Below are 24,224 nucleotides of genomic sequence, written 5' to 3'. Positions count from 1 at the left end.
TTTCAGCAAATAATTCTAAATCTGTGGTTAAAGAAAATAATTTCTAGATGCTATCTCACAGGCCTTTACTGAAAAACATATCAGTACGTTATTAGAACCTGTACCCCTGTAATTTCAGGATTATGTATCATGTTACCTGTTTCAAATGTTAGAAGTATTGCAGGTATTTGATAACAATCAGATGAGTGGGTGGATAAATGGATGTTGGATGCATGAAGTTAGTGTTCCTCACATCTTCAGCCTAATAACACAAGTGATACATAAATACTTTTTAATGAAAAATTGGAAACAGTACAGAAATATATAGATTTTCAAAAAGCGAAAGCTTTCTCAATCACTCCCCTTTCCAAAGATTTCTTCCATATTCTTTTCCTTTCATGTACATATTTGTGTATGTACCTAAATACTTACCTGTTTTTAGTATTTATTTATATTTATTTTTGACATAAATGGGATCATACTATATATGTTTTTCCAGACTCAGTTTTTTAAAAGAATTTACTTTGTCTTTAATGTTTTCTTTTTTTTTTATAAATTTATTTGTTTATTTTTGGCTGTGTTGGGTCTTCACTGCTGCGCACGGGCTTTCTCTAGTTACGGCGAACGGGGGCTACTGTTCATTGCGGTGCACGGGCTTCTCATTGCGGTGGCTTCTCTTGTTGCGGAGCACAGGCTCTAGGCATTCAGTAGTTGTGGCACGTGGGCTCAGTAGTTGTGGCTCGCAGGCTCTAGACCTCAGGCTCAGTAGTTGTGGCGCACGGGCTTAGTTGCTCTGCGGCATGTGGGATCTTCCCCGGCCAGGGCTCGAACCTGTGTCCCTTGCATTGGCAGGCAGATTCTTAACCACTGTACCACCAGGGAAGTCCCTGTCTTTAATGTTTTCTAAGGCAGTACAATTGCTATATAATATGCCATGAGGGGGTTATACCAAAATTTAGGTAACCATCCTTCTGTCAGTGGACATGTCTCTAAGTGCATGGTATATGGAAATGCTATTCATTTTTGTAATATTGTTCTAGATTCCTTATGTCCTCTCATATTAGTTTTAATGTTTTTCAGTTGATTCATTTGGATATTCTAGGTAGAAAATCTTACTGACTGTAGATAATAACAATTTTATATTTTCCCTTTCATTATTTATATGTCTATTTCCATTTTGTGGCTTATTGTACAGATAGAATGGCAAGTGTAATGTTTAGTAGTAGTTGTAATAATAATGTGGCACCGTTTTTCTATTCTTGGTTTTAATGATGTTTCAGTCAGTATTACACATGAATTCATAGTCATGCCAAGTTTCTCATGTGCAAGCTAGGGTTCCTTGGGAAAGAATAAGACCCTGCAACTTAGAATGGGAACACCTGGTTGGACTCAGATTTATGTAATTGACAATTTATGTAATTTATGTAATTGACTTGAACCCCCAAGTCACTGTAAGCCTCTCTTGCCAGTGGAAGTAGCCTGCCCTCCTATGTCTGAGATTAGTCTTCCTTTCCCTGAAAACCCTGTGATAATAACTTCATCTGAGGCAGATGCCTTGAAAAGGGATGCTCATTCTCAAGACCTACTGCAATCACCCCTTTTGTCCCTGGATCCATCACTAGGGTCAAATCTCAGCAGATTCCAGGTTGATAGATAACTCAGATAATTATAACTCAGAAGGAAATAGCTTACACTCCAAAAGAATTACAAGACTTTACTGATACATACTGACGGAAACCCAGGGGATATGTATGGGAATGGATTCTAAGGGTGTTAGACCAAGGAAGGTGGAGTATAACACTATTACACATGAATTCATAGTCATGCCAAGTTTCTCATGTGCAAGTTAGGGTTCCTTGGGAAAGAACAGGACCCTGCAACTTAGAATGGGAACACCTGGTGGGGATGATGGACTCATGGAGTGCCAGAGGACATGTGGCAGCACTTAACTACCAAAGCGAAGGTGGACACGATTGCCATGGAGGGCAGCAGAGAGGTACTGGTAATTAGAAAGCCTTTGCCCACAAGGATGTTTGGCAATGACTAATTGATTGTGGTATCTCTAGGAACAAAATTGATGGGCAGCCTGATAAAGCATTACTTGATCTATATAACAGAAAAAAAGTCCAAGTCTAGTTGCCAAAAACCTGATTTGAGTCACCACAATGAAGAGTCAAGGCCTCTCATCCAGTTTCCAGACTAAGTAAATTCACAGACCCAGAGCCCCTTGATTGAAGGGAGCAGGTCCCCCTGAGGATGAACTCTGCAGCACTGCTGCAAGTAATGCAAGTGAATCTTCCTCCAAGCCTTACCCAAGGGACCTGGGGCTACTTATTAGAGTGACTATGCACTGGAAAAAAGGAAATATCCAGACCTTTTGAGATTACTAAACATTTTGCTGTGAATTGATGCTAATTCCTAGGGACTCAAAACAACACTGTGGCCCCTCCTCAAAATGGGGGATTATGGTGGTCAGGTGATAGATGGCGACTTAAGTCTGATTTGCTCTGGGCCCACCTGTTCTGTGGATACACTCTGTGGTTATTTTCCCCAGTTACTGAACATAGGATTGGAATAGACATACTTGATAACAGACAAAATTTCTACATTGGCTCTCTGATTCATGGAGTGAGGGCCTTTATGGTAGTAAGGGCCTAGTAGAAGTCTCTGGAACTTCCCATCCCTACCAAGATAGTAAATCATAAGCAGTGCTGTACCACTGGTGTAACTGTAGAAATTAGCGCCAACATCAAAGGCTTCAAAGTGGAGGTAGTGACACTTGCCACATCCCCCTTTAACTCAGCTGTTTGGCCTGTGCAGTTGAATGATCTTGGAGAGTGACTGTGGACTAATGTAAATGTAATCAGATGGTGACTCCAATTGCAACTACTGTTCGAGATGTAGTATCTTTACTGGAGAAAATCTTCAACGGCCACTGGTACTTGGTAGGCAGCTATTAACTTGACTAAGGTCCCTGTCTCCAAACTAGTTTCGAAAAAACTGCAGAAGCAGTTTGCTTTTACCTGGCAGGGCCAACAGTACACCCTCACAGTCTCGCATCAGGGCTATGTCATTTCTCCTTTCTCTGCCATATTATGGTCTGCAGAGATATTGCCTGCTTTGACTTTCCACAAAACATCATGTTTCACTGCATTATGTTCACTGCATTATGGTGATTGTATCTGATGAACAGAAGAAGCAAGGATTTTAGATGCCTTAGTAAGACATGTGAATTAGAAGGTGGGAAGACAAACTCTATTTTTGGTACTAATTCTGTATCATTATGGTCCAGTTAGGTGACAGAAGCCCCATCAGTATTTTGAGCAGGGAACACTTAACAAAAGAATCATTAACTGGTAATAAGGAATTGGCTACAAAGGAGGGATAAAAGAGAACTCTAGGGCTAAAGGACAGTATGCAAGGAAGGAATAAACAGATGTTTGCTTTGTTGCCCTGGGTAAAGCTGGCAAGCAGGGAACTGTGGACTGTTTGGCAAGCAAGAATCCTTCTGCTGTGTCAGCAGGACTTGGGGAACAAGTGCCACTGAATGTCCCACACCCATGCCACAGTCAGCTGTGCCCCTGAAACAAAAGAGGAAGCACACTGGAACCAAGGAGAGAAGCTCTTCTGTCATGTCCCTCTGGCGCCCTCTACTGACAAAGCTTCACATTTTGCCAGCTTGCAAAACAAATGTTTACTGCAAGCATCAAGTTTCACAAAGTGGGTCAGTGAAGGATGATTTGGAGCTGAGAGGATGGTGATTTGATAATTGGCACAAATGGGGATCGTATGACGTTTGCACTGTAGGTTTATGGGAGGTAAACCTTATCAAGTTAATAAAGTTTCCTTTTAGTCATATATTAAGTTTTTTTTTATTCTTCTTAATCGGGAATGAGCATTCAGATTTATGAGACTGATTTTTTTTTAATTCATTGAGATGATATCTTTTTCTCTTTTAATATGTTAATAAATTAAAACACATTAATAGATTTGTTGATGTTGAATCATCTTAAATTTGGGGGATAAATCCTACTTCTTCATAATTTATTATTCTTTTACTAGACAGAATTGTAGATTTTTATTTTGTATTTATATATTCCATAAATGAGATTAACCTATAGATTCATTTTTTGGTGCTTCTTTGTTGTATTGTGATCAGCTATGCTAGCTTGGCAGTTTGAATTGGGAAGCTTTTCATCTTTTTATACTCTGAAACCTAAAAAATAAAAATAGAACAAAATAGATTACTATTTGTTCCTTGAAACTGGTAAATTCAGTCATAAACAGTCTTGCTGAGTATCATTTTAAAGGAGATATTTGGCTCCCTTTTCAATTTTTTAAAATGATTACTGATGTCTTTACTTAAAAAAAACCTCTTTTTTGAGTCATTTTTGGTAACTTATATCTTCCTAGAAAATAATCCATTTCATCAAAACATTCATTTCAAATTTATTAGTATAAACATGTGATCTATAGTCTCTTACTGTTTAAATTTTTCTCTTATTTCTGAAGTTATCTTTTTCATCCTTTATTTTCAAAAATTTGTGTCTTCTCTCCCATTTTCTTGCTGAGCTTTGTCAAAGGTTTGACCATTTTAATGGTCTTCATAAAAACCATCTTTTGGTTTTATTGAGCAAATCTGTTTTGTTCCCTGTCACATTGGTTTTTGCTTTAATTGGGTAATTATGTTCATGTATTATTACTTATAAGTATTTAATTATAAATTACTATAATTATGTATAATTATTTTCTTTGAGCTTATATTGCTAATTTTTGTCTAGTTTCTTAAATACTCAATTCATTTATTTTCAAATTTTATTATTCTCTTTTTAAAAAATTTTTGTTTGCGTTGGGTCTTTGTTGCTGAGCACAGGCTTTCTGTAGTTGCAGTGAGCGGGGGCTACTCTTCGTTGTGGTGCACGGGCTTCTCATTGCGGTGGCTTCTCTTGTTGTGGAGCGTGGGCTCTCGGCGCATGGGCTTCAGTAGTTGCGGCACGTGGGCTCAGTAGTTGTGGCTTGCGGGCTTAGTTGCTCCGAGGCATATGGGATCTTCCCGGACCAGAGATTGAACCCATGTCCCCTGCATTTGGCAGGCAGATTCTTAACCACTGAGACACCAGGGAAGTCCCTTATTTTCTTGTAAATGCATATAAACCAACATTTTTCTGAGTACAGTTTGAAGTTTTAGTAAATAATGCTTACATTGTCATTCCTTTCCAAATAATTTGAAATTTATTTATTTTTCCCTAACATTTTGAGTGTTTCCAAATATACACAAAGTTGAAAGAATTTTACAGCGAATGCCCCAAAGCCCATCTTCTAGTTATGATTCTACCATTCACATTTTATTATTCTTGCTTTATCACATGTCTGTACATCCTTCCTCCATTAATCCATCTTACCTTTTTTGGGCCTTTAAAAGTAAATTGTAGGCATCATAATTTTTAGTTTACAATTTGTTATTTCCTTTTTTTGTTATTATTATTATTTTTTGTTATTTCCTTTTTAACCCTAGTTATTTAATAGGGTTGTTTTTTTTTTAACATCTTTATTGGAGTATAATTGCTTTGCAATGGTGTGTTACTTTCTGCTTTATAACAAAGTGAATCAGTTATACATATACATATGTCCCCATATCTCTTCCCTCTTGCGTCTCCCTCCCTCCCACCCTCCCTATCCCACCCCTCTAGGTGGTCACAGAGCACCCAGCTGATCTCCCTGTGTTATGCGGCTGCTTCCCACTAGCTATCTATTTTACGTTTGGTAGTGTATATATGTCCATGCCACTGTCTCACTTTGTCCCAGCTTACCCTTCCCTCTCCCCGTATTAATAGGGTGTTTTTTAAATGTCCAAGTGGTTAAAGTTGGAGAGGAAAGAGTGTAGGCTGTCTTTCTATTGCTCACAGCAATGCTTTGACCTTTACACTCTTACTGTCTTCCATTATGGTCTAGGAATGTGAAATATAAGATTTATGCTTATTGGAATTTGTAGAGCTCTTACTTGGGCTTCATATATGCTCACATTATATGAATATTTCATGGGTATTTTAAAAGAATGTTTTCTCTGTTAGGTACAAAGTTGCGGAATTGTCTGTTAGTCTGGCTGTCAAATTCTTCATATTGTTATTTATTTTGGTCTACCTGAGCTATTAATTTCAGAGAGGTGTGATAGTCTCCTAAGGTGATTGTGGATCTGTCAATTTCTTACATTTCTAATTTTTTCTTTATATATTCCAAAAATATGTAATTAGAATATAAAAGTTTATAACTGTAATATCTTCTTAATAAAGCTTGCCTTTTATCAGTTTAAAATATCCCTTTTTGTCTCATTTAATTATTCTTGGCTTGAGTTCTGTTTTGCCAGATATTAATTGCCAAACCTGCTTTCTTTTTCCTTTGATTATATTAACTGTGGTTTTTATAAATAGCTCATAGTTGGATTAAAAAAATCTGAGAGGTTTTTTTTTTGATAGGGGAATTTACTCCAATTAATTTTATTGTGATTTTTCATTTGTTTATACTTAATGTTTCCATATTATTTTATGTTTCCTGCTTTTCAAGCTTTCTAGTTGTTGCTCTCCTTTTTTTAATCATTATTTTATTTTATTTATTATTTTTTTGGCTGTGCTGTGTCTTCATTGTGGCGCCTGGGTTCTTCTTTGTTGTGTCGTGCAGGCTTCTCTAGTTGTGGCACGTGAGCTACAGATCACGCGGGCTCAGTAGTTGTGGTGCGCAGGTTTATTTGCCCCGCGACATGTGGGATCTTAGTACCCCAACCAGGGATCGAACCCGCGTCCCCTGCTTTGGAAGGCAGATTCTCATCCAATAGTGGAATTGATAGAATTTTTATTTCTTGATTTCCAGCTTTCTAGTGCAAACTTCAATTATTTGCATACCACTTTCCTGGTTTTGTAATATCTGCATACCACCTGTATTACTACTATTTTCTAGTTAGTTATTCACCTAAACAACTATATCAATTTATTTTCAGTTAAGATAGTATTATTGCTATAAAAGGAAAGCCAGTATCATTTGCTGTAAATATAAATTAATGTAAATAGAAGTACAAGAAATATCAGATGATGTTATTACATTTCAGCCAGCTCCTCCTGCCTGCCTGGAGCCTGTTCTCTTTTTTTTGATTAAAAGAAAATGAAAGTGTTAAGATTTAGAAAGATGTTAAAGACACGATTGCAGCAAACAGACAGGCTCTAAGTTAATCAGAATCATGGATTGTGATTGATTTTTTAAAAAATCATGTTTATGTACCATCTAAAGGCTCCTCTTGATGTCTCATTCTTGAGGTACATGCTTCAGGAGTTTGTCATACATTCTTTTCTTGCAGTGGTAACCCTTAAACATTTAACTTTGTTCTTTCTGTTAAATCTGATCAATATCTCTATCTACTTGCCTTTATTAAGGCAAAGCTTTTACTTACCTCTTCTCTTCCTCTCCTACATCCCATGTTGAAATCATTCATTATATATTTCTATTTTACAGATGATAGAACTGAGGCTTTGGAGAGTTGAGTAAACTTGTTTGAGTGCCAAAGTTGGGAGTTGAGCCTAGGCAATCTGCCTTCAGAGCCTGTGCTCTTTCCACTAGACAATACTGCCTAATTTGGGATTTAGTTCCAGATTATGATTTATTACTAAAAATTTATGACATATAGCTTAAATATACATTTTACTATTTCTTATTCATATCTCTTTCATTTTATTTTGCTAAAGTATATCCTTGAGGGACTTCCCTGGTGGTGCAGTGGATAAGACTCCGTGCTCCCAATGCAGGGGGCCCAGGTTTGATCCCTGGTCAGGGAACTAGATCCCACATGCATGCCGCAACTAAGAGTTCACATGCCACAACTAAGGAGCTGGTGAGCTGCAACTAAGGAGGTGGCGAGCCTCAACTAAGGAGCCTGCAAGCCGCAACTAAGACCTGGCGCAACCAAATAAATTATTTAAATAAATATATTTAAAAAAATAAAGTATATCCTTGAGTAACTCTTTCAGAAAGACCAGGTATATTTCTTTCTTCCCCTCACATTTGAATGTGAGGCTGGCTAGGAATAGAATCTTAGATTCACATTTATTGTCTTTTAGAATTTTGAAAACATTGTACCCTTCTCGACTATTATTTAGTGTTGGCAATCAAAGAGATGTCTGATGCCATTCCTATCCTTCAGAATTTCTACCTACCCTTTATTCCTTTCCTCTTCACTGCAACTTCTCTTATCCAGACACGTGGAAGGCCCTTTTCCCCCCGTTTTATTTACTTATTTATTTTATTTTAAAAAATATTTAAATATTTATTTATTTTGCGGCATGCTGGATCTTTGTTGCAGCATGCGGGATTTTTAGTTGCAGCATGCGAACTTCTTAGTTGTGGCGTGCATGCGGGATCTAATTCCTTGACCAGGGATCAAACCCAGGCCCCCTGCATTGGGAGTGTAGAGTCTTACCCACTGGACCACCAGGGAAGTCCCCCCACCTGTTTTAAAATTGATAATAACACACACAAAGTACACAAATATTAAGTATATAGTTTGATGAATATGGCTAAGCACCCCTGTAACCACCATCCGGATAGAGACATAGAGCACATTTACAGCATCCCAGAAGTCTCCCTCTTGCCCCATTCCCAATCAATAAACTAACCCTCCCCCCAAAAGTAACTATCATTCTGACTTCTATCACTATAGAAAAGTTGTGCTTGTTTTTCAACCTTATATAAATGATTTCATACAATATATACTGTTTTGTGTCTGGTAGAGCCATATTTTAATGTTTTTTTCCAAGTAGAAACTTGAGGAGAAGCTAGAGTTCTGGATGGAGAAATTTGATAAGGACACAGAAATGAAACAGAATGAACTAAATGCTCTCAAAGCTGCTAAGGCCAGTGGCTTAGCACACCTTCAAGAACTTGCAAAGATGGTAAGGAAGCAGAGTCTTAATACTGTTAAGGCAGAGCACTGAGGAGTGGGTGGTAGCTAAGCAACAGTAGCTGGGGGATACTATTTTTGGTCACAACGTGGTATGCCTGTAAACCACTAGGATTCTTTCTTGATGATGATGATGACGTCCTCGTTGATGGGGACATTAATAATAGCAGCAGCCGACACTTTATATTGCTTAATCTGTCCCGGACACTTTTCTAGTATTTTACATATATAACTTATTTAACCCTCCCCAAACCCCTTGAGCTAGATAATGTTTTTATTTCTACTTTATGACCTCTGGAGATAATTTATAAATGATGATTTATAAAAAGCTTCTGATTATGGTTTCATCATTGAATAAATGTAGAACTTCTCAAATTTCTCTTTTAAAAGATGGCTATTTGTAGGTATACATTCTATTAGTTTTAAAAAATTATTTTGATGTCATTAGCCACACATCAAGTTAGTATTTCATTTTTTTTTAAAGGAGAGGGCAATTTTTTAAATTAATTAATTAATTATTTTTTTGTTGCGTTGGTCCTCGTTGCTATGCGCGGGCTTTCTCTAGTTGCGGCGAGCAGGGGCCACTCTTCATTGTGGTGTGCGGGTTTCTCATTGCGGTGGCTTCTCTTGTTGCGGAGCACAGGCTCTAGGCGCACGGGCTTCAGTAGTTGTGGCACGCGGGCTTCAGTAGTTGTGGCTCATGGGCTCTAGAGCGCAGGCTCAGTAGTTATGGCGCACGGGCTTAGTTGCTCCGCAGCATGTGAGATCTTCCCCGACCAGGGCTCGAACCTGTGTCCCCTGCATTGGCAGGTGGATTCTTGACAATTGTGCCACCAGGGAAGTTAAAGTTTTATATTAAAAATACAGGGCTGGGGAGTTCCCTGGTGGCCTAGTGGTGAGAATTCCAGGCTTTCACTGCCATGGCTGGGGTTCAATCCCTGGTTGGGAAACTGAGATCCCACAAGTCATGTGGTGCAGACATAAACAAAAAAAACAAAAAAGCTGGGCTGGCTGGGCCACAGCTTAGTGAGCAAGTCCTGTAACATAAGATTGATGTCTGCTTTTGCAGATAAGGGAGTATGAACAAGTCATCATTGAAGATCGTATAGAAAAGGAGAAGACCCGGAAGAAGATAGAACAGGATCACTTGGAATTAAAGAGCAGCTTAAAGGTAGAAAACTGGTACCTTGGTAACTGGCATCCTGGGGCTTTTTCAATTCTGTAGCTGGCCAAACACTGAGGAGTGCAGAGCATCTCTCGTTTATTATCACACGTGGAACAGGAAATCTGTGAGGAAGCATGGCCTAATAATTGGACTTTGCCAACACACGGTCCATGGTGCAGGGAGAGAGTTAAGAGTAAAGGACATGCCCCCAATTTTTAATCCAGGAAGGAAGAGGTGGTTAGCAGTGGAAGCAAAACCTAGAACTTGTGCCCAGAGGTCAAACTTATGAATACTATTTCTAACCAAAATAGCTCTTAAAGGAATTCTTTTTAATATACTACTGCTTCTTAAAATCCTATTTGTAAGTCAGTCCAGGCTATCTGCTAGGTTCAGATAAAGAGCTGTTTTCAAAAAAGGTGAAGGTGATTAAGTAGCAGTTCAGAAAAAAAGAGAGAGAGTTTTATATGAACTTGTGTATATTAGTGGTGATGAAACTGGCAAGTCAGATTCTGGGAAATATTTTCAAGCAAGAGTAACATCAGCTGGACTAAAACTGTAGTTTTGACAATTGCCCTTCTCTCTGAAAGAGGAGTATCTGCTGAGACCCTACAGTGTGCAAGCTGTGGTTTGGGATGTATATTAGGGGTTGTATTAAGATAGTAAACTTTGAAGTACATTCAGGACCAGGTATTTAAACCCAAACTTGAGCTTTCCATTAGGAGTCAGATGTATAGTTAGCAAGTATTTATTGAGCTTCTCTGGTGTTTTCTATTTGTCAGGATTCCTCAATTTAGAGCAAAACTGTAAGAGGTAGCTGAAGACCATTTTTGTTTTCTTTTCATTAGTGGATTTGCTCCCAGTCTTTGGAGCTTAATCTGATTTGAAAGTAGACCAGACTGTATTTAGAACAGTTGTGTCTAATGACTAAGATATTCAAGGGAGCTAACTAAATCCTTTTTGAAGGGGAGTTTTGATCCTTTCATCAATCATTAGAGATTGAAATGCACCAGGAAACCTACTGAAATCACTAGATTATCTGTACATTTTTGACTGAGTGCTTGCTTTTGCCTGTGGTCCAGGTAACTAGCATCCCTTTTGGATCAAATGGTTGTTAGATTTGGGAGACTTGGATGTTCATAAAGAGCAGCAGTACAAGGGACTCAGGTTTCTAAGTGTAAAGGAAAGGTAGGCCTAATCAGATCCCTTTTATTTTTACTCCTTGAGAACTTCAGAGTCCAGGACTTAAGCTCTGGGTCCTGCACAACAGGCAAGCATTGCTCTAAGGATAGCATGCTTGGCCACTTCTGTGTCTCAGAGACCATCTTCACAGAAGTTAGTTTATGAAGAAACAATCCCCTTATGTAGAAAGAATGCAACTTGTCAGACATACTACAAATTGTACCCGCTTCCCTGTCCTCTTCCAGCTCCAGGCCTGGTGGCGAGGCACTGTGGTACGGAAGGAAATTGGTGGTTTCAAAATGCCCAAGAAGGACAAAGATGACGGCAAGGATTCAAAAGGTAAAGGTAAAGGCAAAGACAAGGACAAGCGGAGAGGCAAGAAGTGACCAAGTTATCTTCTGTCTTTTCTGCTGGTGTTCTGGAGGTGGGAAGGAGGACCTGAAGGGAGTAAGAAACATCTTTTACCATCACATATAACTCATCTACAGGTTGTTTCTTATTTGAACATTCCCAGGTGAGGCCTGGTTATACTAGGTCACCTTGACTGTTATACTAGTTTTCAAACCCTGAATTAGGATTATACTGTGGATTCAGAGCTTCTTCATAACTTGAAAAAAAAATTGCTGGGAAGAAATATTTCTAGGAGTCTTGTGAAGATTCCTCTTGCTCTTTCTCACCAGAAAAAAAAGTACATAATCCTAGTTATAGTGATACATTAAAATTTCAGTAATTCCTGTAATGTCTCTGATTCTGACTTTATTCAACTTGCCTATAGTGAAAAACGGCACTTAGGAGCAGAGTGTCATAAATGACACTCCTTTTTTTTTTTTTTTTTGGCATCTCATTTATTTTTTTATACAGCAGGTTCTTATTACTTATCTATTTTATATATATTAGTGTACACATGTCAATCCCAATCTCCCAATTCATCTCACCACCACCCCCACCCCCGCTTTCCCCGCTTGGTGTCCATGTTTGTTCTCTACATCTGTGTCTCTATTTCTGCCTTGCAAACCAGTTCATCTGTACCATTTTTCTAGGTTCCACATATATGCGTTAATATACAATATTTGTTTTTCTCTTTCTGACTTACTTCACTCTGTATGACAGTCTCTAGATCCATCCACGTCTCTAAAAATGACCCAATTTCGTTCCTTTTTATGGCTGAGTAATATTCCATTGTATATATGAACCACATCTTCTTTATCCATTCATCTGTCGATGGGCATTTAGGTTGCTTCCGTGACCTGGCTATTGTAAATACTGCTGCAGTGAACACTGGGGTGCATGTGTCTTTTTGAATTACGGTTTTCTCTGGGTATATGCCCAGTAGTGGGATTGCTGGGTCATATGGTAATTCTATTTTTAGTTTTTTAAGGACCCTCCATACTGTTCTCCATAGTGGCTGTATCAATTTACATTCCCACCAACAGTACAAGAGGGCTCCCTTTTCTCCACACCCTCTCCAGCATTTGTTGTCTGTAGATTTTCTGATGATGCCCATTCTAACTGGCGTGAGGTGATACCTCACTGTAGTTTTGATTTGCGTTTCTCTAATAATTAGTGATGTCGGGCAGCTTTTCATGTGTTTGCTGGCAATCTGTATGTCTTCTTTGGAGAAATGTCTATTTAGGTCTTCTGCCCATTTTTTGATTGGGTTGTTTGTTTTTTTAATATTGAGCTGCATGAGCTGTTTATACATTTTGGAGATTAATCCTTTGTCCGTTGATTTGTTTGCAAATATTTTCTCCCATCCTGAGGGTTATCTTTTCTTATTGTTTATAGTTTCCTTTGCTGTGCAAAAGCTTTTAAGTTTCATTATGTCCCATTTGTTTGTTTTTATTTCCATTACTCTAGGAGTTGGACCAAAAAAGATCTTGCTGTGATTTATGTCAAAGAGTGTTCTTCCTATGTTTTCCTCTAAGAGTTTTATAGTGTCCAGTCTTACATTTAGGTCTCTAATCCATTTTGAGTTTATTTTTGTGTATGGTGTTAGGGAGTGCTCTAATTTCATTCTTTTACATGTAGCTGTCCAGTTTTCCCATCACCATTTATTGAAGAGGCTGTCTTTTCTCCATTGTATATCCTTGCCTCCTTTGTCATAGATTAGTTGACCATAGGTGCGTGGGTTTATCTCTGGGCTTTCTATCCTGTTCCATTGATCTATATTTCTGTTTTTGTGCCAGTACCATATGCTCTTGATTACTGTAACTTTGTAGTATAGCCTGAAGTCAGGGAGTCTGATTCCTCCAGCTCTGTTATTTTCCCTCAATATTGCTTTAGCTATTTGGGGTTTTTTGTGTCTCCATACAAATTTTAAGATTTTTTTGTTCTAGTTCTGTAAAAAAGGCCATTGGTAATTTGATAGGGGTTGCATTGAATCTGTAGATTGCTTTGGGTAGTAGAGTCATTTTCACAATATTGATTCTTCCAATCCAAGAACATGGTATATCTCTCCATCTGTTTGTGTCATCTTTGATTTCTTTCATCAGTGTCTTATAGTTTTCTGAGTACAGGTCATTTACCTCCTTAGGTAGGTTTATTCCTAGGTATTTTATTCTTTTTGTTGCAATGGTGAATGGGATTGTTTCCTTACTTTCTCTTTCTGATCTTTCGTTGTTAGTGTATAGGAATGCAAGAGACTTCTGTGCATTAATTTTGTATCCTGCAACTTTACCAAATTCATTGATTAGCTCTAGTAGTTTTCTGGTGGCATCTTTAGGATTCTCTATGTATAGTATCATGTCATCTGCAAACAGTGACAGTTTTACTTCTTCTTTTCCAATTTGTATTCCTTTTCTTTTTCTTCTCTGATTGCTGTGGCTAGGACTTCCAAGACTATGTTGAATAATAGTGGTGAGAGTGGACATCCTTATCTTGTTCCTGATCTTAAGAGGAAATGCTTTCAGTTTTTCACCATTGAGAATGATGTTTGCTGTGGGTTTGTTGTATATGGCCTTTATTATGTTGAGGTAGGTCCCCTCTATGCCCACTTTTTGGATAGTTTTTATCATAAATGGGTGTTGAATTTTGTCAAAAGCTTTTTCTGCATCTATTGAGATGACCATATGCTTTTTATTCTTCTATTTGTTAATATGGTGTATCACATTGATTGATTTGCATATATTGAAGAATCCTTGCACCCCTGGGATAATTCCCACTTGATCATGGTGTATGATCCTTTTAATGTGTTGTTGGATTCTGTTTGCTAGTATTTTGTTGAGGATTTTTGCACCTATACTCCTCAGTGATATTGGTCTGTAATTTTCTTTTTTTGTAGTATCTTTGTCTGGTTTTGGTATCAGGGTAATGGTGGCCTCATAGAATGAGTTTGGGAGTGTTCCTTCCTCTGCAGTTTTTTGGAAGAGTTTGAGAAGGATGGGTGTTAGATCTTCTCTAAATCTTTGATAGAATTCACCTGTGAAGCCATCTGGTCCTGGACTTCTGTTTGTTGGAAGATTTTTAATCAGAGTTTCAATTTCATTACTTGTGATTGGTCTGTTCATATTTTCTATTTCTTCCTGGTTCAGTCTTGGAAGGTTATACCGTTCTAAGAATTTGTCCATTTCTTCCAGGTTGTCTATTTTATTGGCAGAGTTGCTTGTAGTAGTCTCTTAGGATGCTTTGTATTTCTGCGGTGTCTGTTGTAACTTCTCCTTTTTCATTTCTAATTTTTATTGATTTGAGTCCTCTCCCTCTTTTTCTTGATGAGTCTGGCTAAAGGTTTATCAATTTTGTTTATGTTCTCAAAGAACCAGCTTTTAGTTTCATTGATCTTTGCTATTGTTTCTATTTCATTTATTTCTGCTCTGATCTTTATGATTTCTTTCCTTCTATTTACTTTGGGTTTTGTTTGTTCTTCTTTCTCTAGTTCCCCTAGGTGTAAGGTTAGATTGTTTGAGATTTTTCTTGTTTCTTGAGGTAGGATTGTATTACTGTAAACTTCCCTCTTATAACTGCTTTTGCTGCATCCCATAGGTTTTGGATTGTCGTGTTTTCGTTGTCATTTGTCCCTAGGTATTTTTTTATTTCCTCTGATTTCTTCAGTGATCTCTTGGTTATTTAGTAGTGTATTGTTTAGCCTCCATGTGTTTGTGCTTTTTTACATTTTTTTCCCTGTCATTGATTTCTAATCTCATAGCGCTGTGTTCGGAAAATATGCTTGATATGATTTCAACTTTCTTAAATTTACCGAGGCTTGATTTGTGACCCAAGGTGTGATCTATCCTGGAGAATGTTCTGTGTGCACTTGAGAAGAAAGTGTAATCTACTCTTTTCGGATGGAATGTCCTATAAGTATCAATTAAATCTATCTGGTCTACTGTGTCATTTAAAGCTTGTGTTTCCTTATTAATTTTCTGTGTGGATGATCTGTCCATTGGTGTTAAGTCCCCCAATGTTATTGTGTTACTATTGATTTCCTCTTTAGCATTAGCATTTGCTGTTAGCATTTGCCTTATGTATTGAGGTGCTCCTATGTTGGGTGCGTATATATTTATAATTGTTATATCTTCTTCTCGGATTGATCCCTTGATCGTTATGTAGTGTCCCTCCTTGTCTCTTGTAACATTCTTTATTTTAAAGTCTGTTTTATCTGAGTACTGCTATTCCAGCTTTCTTTTGATTTCCATTTGCATGGAATATCTTTTTCCATCCCCTCACTTTCAGTCTGTATGTGCCCCTAGGTCTGAAGTGGGTCTCTTGTAGACAGCATATATATGGGTCTTGTTTTTGTATGCATTCAGCCAGTCTATGTCTTTTGGTGGGAGCATTTAATCCATTCACATTTAAGGTAATTATTGGTATGTATGTTCCTATTACCATTTTCTTAATTGTTTTGGGTTTGTTTTTGTAGGTCCTTTTCTTCTCTTGTGTTTTCCACTTAGAGAAGTTCCTTTAGCATTTGTTGTAGAGCTGGGTTGGTGGTGCTGAATTCTCGTAGATTTTGTCTGTCTGTAAAGCTTTTGATTTCTCCGTCAAATCTGAATGAGATCCTTGCCAGGTAGAGTAATCTTTTTTTTTTTTTAATTAATTAATTAATTAATTTATTTTTGGCTGTGTTGGGTCTTCGTTTCTGTGCGCAGGCTTTCTCTAGTTGCGACGAGCAGGGGCCACTCTTCATCGCGGTGCACGGGCCTCTCACTATCGCAGCCTCTCTTGTTGCGGAGCACAGGCTCCAGATGCGCAGGCTCAGTAGTTGTGGCTCACAGACCCAGTTGCTCCACGGCATGTGGGATCTTCCCAGACCAGGGCTCAAACCCATGTCCCCTGCATTGGCAGGCGGATTCTCAACCACTGCACCACCAGGGAAGCCCCAGGTAATCTTGGTTGTAGGCTCTTCCCTTTCATCAGTTTATCATGCCACTCCCTTCTGGCTTGTAGTTTCTGCTGAGACATCACCTGTTAACCTTATGGGAGTTCCCTTGTATGTTGTTTTTCCCTTGTTGCTTTTAGTAATTTTTGTCAATTTGATTACTATTATGTCCCGGCATGTTTCTCCTTGGGTTTATGCTGCCTGGGACTCTCTGCACTTCCTGGACTTGGGTGGCTATTTCCTTTCCTGTGTTAGGGAAGTTTTCAACTATAACGTCTTCAAATATTTTCTTGGGTCCCTTCTCTCTTTTCTCTTTCTGGGACTTCTATAATGTGAATGTTGGTGTGTTTAATGTTGTCCCAGAGGTCTCTTAGGCTGTCTTCATTTCTTTTCATTCTTTTTCTTTATTCTGTTCCATGGCAGTGAATTCCACCATCCTGTTTTCCAGGTCACTTATCCATTCTTCTGCCTCAGTTATTCTGCTATTGATTCCTTCTAGTGTAATAAACGACACTCTTATGAGCAAAAGTGGTGTTCAGTAGGAACTACAAGATGACGTTTATCAAGTGTCTAGGATAATACATACACAATGAAGTTTTAATAAAGGTTGGTTCCTGCCTGCCTTTTAAATTTATTATCATCACTTTACTGTTTTTATGGGGGGGTTGTCACATGGAACATATATCTTATTATAAGCTGCTTCAGCTCCTTTTCTGGGAAATAGGTATGGATATAAATGATAAATACAAGACAGAAATGAGATGTCAGGATATACAACCCACACATAGGAAAGACAGGGGACACAGGTCAGCAGGGAGATGAGGAGTTTGGAGATATTGCTGAGACGTGAGACAGTAGGGCCTATACCTGCTTTGCTTACTCAACAACTCTCACCTTATGGGGTATTAAGACTAAAAGAGGTAAAGCATGTGAAAATACCTAATCTGTGACTGGCACATAAAGCTGATTGATTGTCATTCTCTCTCCTGCTAAAAGAGAATGAGCCCATTGGGTCATTCTTGCCTTGATTAATCAGAATAGAATGTCTTGGAATGCTAAAGCTCTCCCTATAGCACAGTTGGTAATTTCTGAGAAGAGTCTTCCAAATGGGTCACATATATTTCAAAATTAAGCCTTATATCTAACTCCAAATACCGGACAGTACTGATATGTACACTTCCTTAAAAAAGTATATTTTGATCTGAAGGAACCAATATGAGGACCCAGTTTCTACTGATGTTCCATCAAAGAATTTACCCTTTTATTTTTGCCACGGAAACCATGCTTTAGGTATGAACATTTTCAAATCAGCCTTTATTTCACGCTATTAAAGTGTTGTCTTTTATTTTAATGTCAATGTGTAAAGTGGCATACAGGCAACTTAAAATAACATACATGATACTGACATATTTATTCTTAGAACTTATGCATTATATTTACAGACATACAAATATAGGACAATGTTTTACAAAATCTTTTACTAATTACATGTTTACAACATTTTCAGAAATAAAATGAAATATGCTGTAAACCACCTTACTGCAATATGTATATAAAAACGTTTCTGAATATCCATGTTCTCCTTCATTTCTATAACCATTTAAGCGCTTAGTTTTAAAAAATTCATCATACTCGTCAGCGTAGTCATACATCATTAGTCACTGCTGGGCTTTTATCAAGTAGAGAAATCAGACTCCTTGATTAGCTGTGAGGCTGTATTTTCAAAAGCTATTAAGGAAAGTGACCTACTACTACTAAGTGTCCTACTCTATTCTAGTCAAATACAAAGCCCTTCCTCCCATGAGCTGTTTCCAGAGAAAATTGGTTTGGAGTGCTAAGCAAGTATGAGATTGAAAGCCCAGAAACCTGCTGACTTAAAATCTCCACTGTTAGCAGAGGCCCTAGTGGGCGGGCACTTAGCCTTTTCTTCATTCACTCTTCAGCGCTGGGAAGGTCACTGCTTCAGTAGGAAGTTCATAAATGGTCAGGTGGAACTGTAACAAAGTCATCTTCATCTTATGTTAGAGTCTAGCAAGGCTAAATATTAAATTTTCTTTCCAGTTAAAAAAAAAAAGGTATATACAAAACACTGAGTACAAAAATTTTCCAACAAAAACACAATGACTTGTTTTGTGTCTTGACACAGAAAAGACATTCAATATATCTTATATTTTCCTTTCATTATCAACCAAAACTGTAAACAAATATTTTCTAGCTATTCAAATATAGATTTGAATTAGTCTGATAAAAATATATGAATAAGGTTTCATGCTACGTATAAAATCTGAAATAAGTTGAAAATTCCAATTATTCCTATGGGGAAATTAGTCACAAATGTTCCAAATGTTGCATTATGTATGCTGACTGGGATTATTCCTTGCAACTATGTGACAAATAGTCCTGTCCTTTGCTGAGTTTCATTTCAAATGGCTGTCTATAATTTGGAGATTGTACTGAGGTTTAATGTTGACTAGAAGTAAAAATACCTAGAGTTTAAAAGTATACACAGCCAAATTCTAAACAAGTCCTATGATTGGTGGCTCTGTTTGGAACTGTAAATATAATGGGGTCTGGCTCTAAGCACTTAAAACATATTTTACTTTTGTTTTGTAAGGACCCTGAAGGATTGGGCTTTGAGCTCACACGTCTTGTGTTATGTAAGTTTAAACCTGTGACAACAAGGAGAAAAAACATTATTTTGGCCAGATACTCAACCTGATTTTATCCAGATTTACTTTCAGATGCTGCTACATGATAAAACGAGAGAATATTATTCTTCAATGCGTGTACTGGTAAGGAAACCCCAGAACAGTTAACAACAGGAAAAAACCTAGATAACTAGTATCTTCACTTACTCTATTTACTTGGTTTACAAAGGCAGTGAATACCAGAAGACATCACTGACAACTACAAGGGTCTCAAAATATAGGGGAAGAAAGACCCAAGTGGCTTAGACTTGAATTAGGGCTCCTGGTTTTGTGCCGTCTGAGCCCTTGGGCCCTTTTACTGCACCCGTAATTGAGTAAATAAGGCACTGGTTGGGGAGCTAGATGGCTAGATGAAAAGACAGCAAGCTGTTTTTAAAACGCCACAAGTGCTTTAACTCCGCTACGGAAATTGGCAGTTAGCTGAAAGAAATGTAAGAAGCTTGGCTTTTCCTGTATTTTCATAATCTTCTGTTATTTGGGGAGCTGGAAGTGCATCTGCTGTGACTGGAAGGTGTTCGCAGGTCCAGGTATCCTGGGAGCAGCTTGCAGGGGAGAAGGGGTGAGCTCAGTGAAGTCAACACACAGGATGCAGAGTGCCACAAGCTACCAGCCTGAAGATCTGGACCCTGTGTGTAGAGTGCTTGATTATAATGTTTAGATACTAGTGGGATGACACATGGAACCATCCTCTAAGTGGTGGTGGACTGGAGCTGGGGGGACGCCTAGGACACTGGCCTTAAAGGCAACGGTATCTGTTTCATTGTTTTACTAAGCAAAATCTAGACCTTCTACATTATTTTTATTTTGCCTTGGACAGAACAGTCCAAGTAGTCATAATAGAGCTGAAAAACACGGTGAAGTCATTACTCCCCCCAAATTATACAGATATCTAGCTTGGAACAATGGTTTCCACTACATGAAACACCTGGAATGTTTGTTGAAATGCAGATACCCAGGCCTCACTCTAGACCAACCGAGTGTGAATCTGTACTTTAACATATTCTCCAGGAGATTCTAATGAACAACCATGTTTAGAAACTAGTGGATTCCAGAGGGCTTGCAAACAGGGAAAGATAACAGCATGGCTGTGCCTTCAAGAGAGACAAATATCCTTCTGAGAAGATAGTCTTCAGTATGTGAAAGAGCCTACTCTCTAGAAAAGCACAGCCAGGTTAGGCTTCAGTGTTGGGTTCTCAATAATGACAGAATTAAGTTTCATTTGTGAAAACCAACCGTGTCTTCATAAACAATTCAATGCAAATGGATATAACCTCCCCTAAAATGGAGAAATGAAGCAAAATATTCCTGTTAGGAATCATGGAAACAGTCCCTTTTAAGAACACGTAAGCGCTTTGTTAAGCAGACGGCTCACAGCAGCAGTCACGCTGTCCTGTTTCGTTTTGGCCAGGCCAACGCCCACGGTGCTGGGAGTCCTTACACAGCAGATAGCTGGTGCTGCTGCTGCTTGGGCGGGGCAAGTTCCAGGAGGGCCTGGACCGTCAGCGCAACCTGGCTCAAACCTTTCTCTTCTAAAATGTGGAGAGGCAAACATAATTGCTCCTGAAATGGGACAATGTAACATAAAAACAAACAGAAGAGAAAAGAGGATGAACATCACAGAACTGAAAAGAAAAAATAAGCATCTCTTCTCTCCCTCATAATAATGAACTGAGATATGAGAAGTCAGTACCTGTAATATGAGTTACACAGAGATGGTACCTGACACTCACTGTCACTTTTTTTTTTTTATTAATACATCTAAAAGTACATACAGATCATTTTGAATATTAGAAAATGGACAAGTTACATACACTTTTACATACAACAGAAGATAAACATACTACTATGGAGTAAAAGCAGCATCCTTCACCCCTGATAAATAAAAGAGCAATGCAGATCAGTAAAATGAGGCAGGTGAAAATAGAAAAACAGTTCCAAGTTACCGGATGGCTGAAGCCTAAAGATATAACATTGTAGGAGAAAGCGCTTTGGAAATTACAAACCATAGGAATGCAAGATAGTTTCATGCCATAACTCAGACTGCATGAGAGAGGAATGCTCTCTACATTATAGACCTGACTATGAAAATCAGGGTTCTCAGACCAGGCAGGGATCACAGGAGGAAGCTGAAGTATATCCTTGAGATTAGAAATATTTGAGAAAATTTCCCCTACATTGGATAATTCATGGAAGGCCCAGTTTGAATTACTTAAAAACTTGAATTACAGAACTTAAATAAAGAAATCATATTTGAAAAAGTATTTTATATCCTGGTATTTAATGGATTAAAATATGCTGGAGAACTATGATGTGAGCTTAGTCAGCAACATATTAATTAACATATATTTGAAAATCATTTACATGTTTGCTTAAGCAAATTAAATTACTTCTATCTTGTTTTTTACCTCATTAATGTGTTTGGTTAATCCTTTCTTGTAAGACAAAAAGGCATATCATAAGAATAACATCTATCATTGATTAGATGAAAGAAAGAAGAGGTTATTACACTTAAAGGAACGAAAGTGGAATTCTGGTTCTACTGAAAAAGAGACTATACATACTTATTAAAGAAGATAACTGGATTTTTCTCAGTTTTTCACTGGCACTTAATATTTTATTAGGAAGTTTACAAAACCAGTTGCAATAAAAAATATAACACGTATGTTTTATGAACCGTTATTGGTACTTGTGCTTCTTAATCACTTTCTTTTTATTTAATACTTACCTTGATAAAACAAGGTAAATGGAATCTTTTGATCTTATAAAACTAGCAACTTTGTATAAATCTTCTGAGTACAATTGAAGTACAGATTAACTATACTTAAAATGAACCTGCAGGGTGTTTTACTCTGGGGGGAGACATATTTCCTCTGACGCCGATTCCTTGATGTCCATTTCCAGGGGTGCCCTGTGACCTGTAAGCCCGTGGCTTACACATTCCCTCAGTGGCTTATGCTTTCCAGATGCACATTTACCTTCTAGCTGGCTTAGAGGGAACTCTGTTCTGAAGAGAATGCACCATTACTCCCCCAAAACCACACAAAACACCATGTGTTTTTTTTAAAGGGACAGAACTTCACAAAACTGAATGATCTCTGACTCAGAGACATCTTAAGAACAAAAAAAAACCTCCCCCCAACTCCAAAAGGCACTACTGCTGTTTTCAACACAGTGTTCAATGTTTCAGCATTAAAAGTAAAAGGTTTTTAATGTGTTAAATAATTTTCCCATTTAATATGAAAGAAAACCAAAGCAATCAGATCCTCAGATTGACTTCTACAACATGATATGTTCCTCACAATCTTCCTTCATACATGAGTTCAGTTGTCCAATTTTCTTAACAGAGTTCAGAGATTCCTGAATGTCCAGAAACACTATTTATGAGAACCAGAATCTGAACGCAATTATAAAGTACTTTCAAGCATTAAGGCTAGCAGCTAATATACTAAGCATTCTGAAAGAGGCATTCATTGCCTTGGGTACAGAACAGAGATTGCTGCCTAATACTTTACCTGCTACTGTTCAGATAAAATCTCCTCAACAGCCTATCAAATATAAGTTCACCTATTAAGATGGTTCAAATATATTGGAAATTACATAAATTCCAATTTTAAATTCTAAATAGGATTCTAGAAGTGAAGTTAAAGATAACAAACATAATAAATGTGCAGACAGGTGCCTACCCCTGAAAGATCAGCTCCAGATAATTTGCTTGTGTACTGTTTCCAATGTACACAATGGGCTCAGAACAGCAATCTAGGGACCTACATTATCTTTGTACTGAACATTCTGATCAAATTAAAATTATTAAGATTAAATGGCCAGTGCCTTCCAGATGTCCAGAGAGCAGATGCTTATTAGGTGGACTTGTGCCTACCAATAAAGACAGATTTCAGGATTTCAGGGCACAGCTCAATGCAGAGATCTAAGTGACCAGGTGCTCCCCAGAACAGAAGGGGTACAACTGTTTCCACATGAACAGCTGTTGAAAAGTTCAGCAACTCTTAATTTTAATACTTCTCACAATTTCCACACTTAAGTTGTGTTGAGGCATGGAAAGAAGGCCAGATGGAAATTTTATTATGCCATTTGGAAATAAAGCTCTAAGCCATATTTTAACAACAGGCTCAGGATTGTATTAGTAGACCCTGCTCAGCATTTATGATAAGAGAAACAAGGCCACATATAGGCCAGGAAAATGGACAAATGAGCAGAAGAAAATATACTGGTCTTTCTGCTCTTTGCTAGCAATCATAAATGCTCCCTAACGTGATGAGCTGCGCATCTGGACACACAAGGAAAGGATTTACCTACTTTATCGGTTAGCTCTTTGATGGCTAACCAACTTAAAAAAAGCACACATGTAAATACTTTTGAATGAGAAACAAACCTCCTTTACCAAGCACAGGAATGAGGTGGAAAAATCACTGGAATGCACTTTCGGCTAAAGGGGGAAGATCCAGTAATAAAGCATACAGAGAGTTAACATTAAAGTACAATAAAATGCCACAAAACCCAAAAGCTGGATAGATAGAGAGACAAAACTGGATTCTTCTGCATGTGCCCCAAGAGAAAGTAGTGTTTCAACAGTTCTTTTTACGCTGAGGTTTAGCTGAAGGATGTCAGAAGGGGAACAAAGATTGTCCTGTCCAAAGTGTGAGCAGGAAAGGAAAACAGAAAAATAAAGTCAGTGGATCAGAAATACAGATTTGAGTATAGAATTCAATATGATCATCTCAGTCATATTCAAAGAAACATATCCTGTAACATTTTTTATTATGATGAATCAAAATGCTGAAAAACAAAACCACAAAGAATCCTCTATGTGCTCAGCTTGATTTTACTACTAAATAGCAGAATAAAATTGTTGGCGATTAGCGTGAACATTCAGGATAAAATGAACAGAGGTGGATGCTGACTTAATGGTTATGTGAGGCC

The 24,224-nt window shown here is 37.9% G+C and overlaps 2 protein-coding genes across 11 annotated transcripts in view; one reads left to right on the top strand and one right to left on the bottom strand.

The window, feature by feature from the left end:
- The window catches only part of IQCG (IQ motif containing G), a 39,416-nt gene extending 27,634 nt beyond the window's left edge, over window positions 1-11,782 (top strand). For 2 of the 3 annotated variants that reach the window (XM_068546564.1, XM_068546563.1), the window contains exons 9-11: window positions 8,781-8,912; window positions 9,990-10,091; window positions 11,510-11,782. In XM_068546564.1, the coding sequence (XP_068402665.1) occupies window positions 8,781-8,912; window positions 9,990-10,091; window positions 11,510-11,650 (375 nt within the window). In that variant the 3' untranslated portion in view covers window positions 11,651-11,782. The remainder of the gene's footprint in view (window positions 1-8,780; window positions 8,913-9,989; window positions 10,092-11,509) is intronic. The other variant, XM_068546565.1, reaches the window with a different exon arrangement.
- Window positions 11,783-17,960: 6,178 nt separating this feature from the next.
- Window positions 17,961-24,224, bottom strand: part of LRCH3 (leucine rich repeats and calponin homology domain containing 3) — a 113,248-nt gene continuing 106,984 nt past the window's right edge. For 6 of the 8 annotated variants that reach the window (XM_068546554.1, XM_068546557.1, XM_068546555.1 and 3 more), the window contains one exon: window positions 21,957-23,931. In XM_068546554.1, the coding sequence (XP_068402655.1) occupies window positions 23,731-23,931 (201 nt within the window). In that variant the 3' untranslated portion in view covers window positions 21,957-23,730. Of the gene's footprint in view, window positions 20,847-21,956; window positions 23,932-24,224 lie in introns of those variants that run through there. The other 2 variants (XM_068546558.1, XM_068546561.1) reach the window with 1 other exon arrangement.

This window comes from Eschrichtius robustus, chromosome 6, assembly GCF_028021215.1.
Source record: "Eschrichtius robustus isolate mEscRob2 chromosome 6, mEscRob2.pri, whole genome shotgun sequence".
Lineage (NCBI taxonomy): Eukaryota > Metazoa > Chordata > Mammalia > Artiodactyla > Eschrichtiidae > Eschrichtius > Eschrichtius robustus.
The sequence above is the reverse complement of the archived record's forward strand: the minus strand, read 5'-3'. Positions and strand labels throughout refer to the sequence as shown.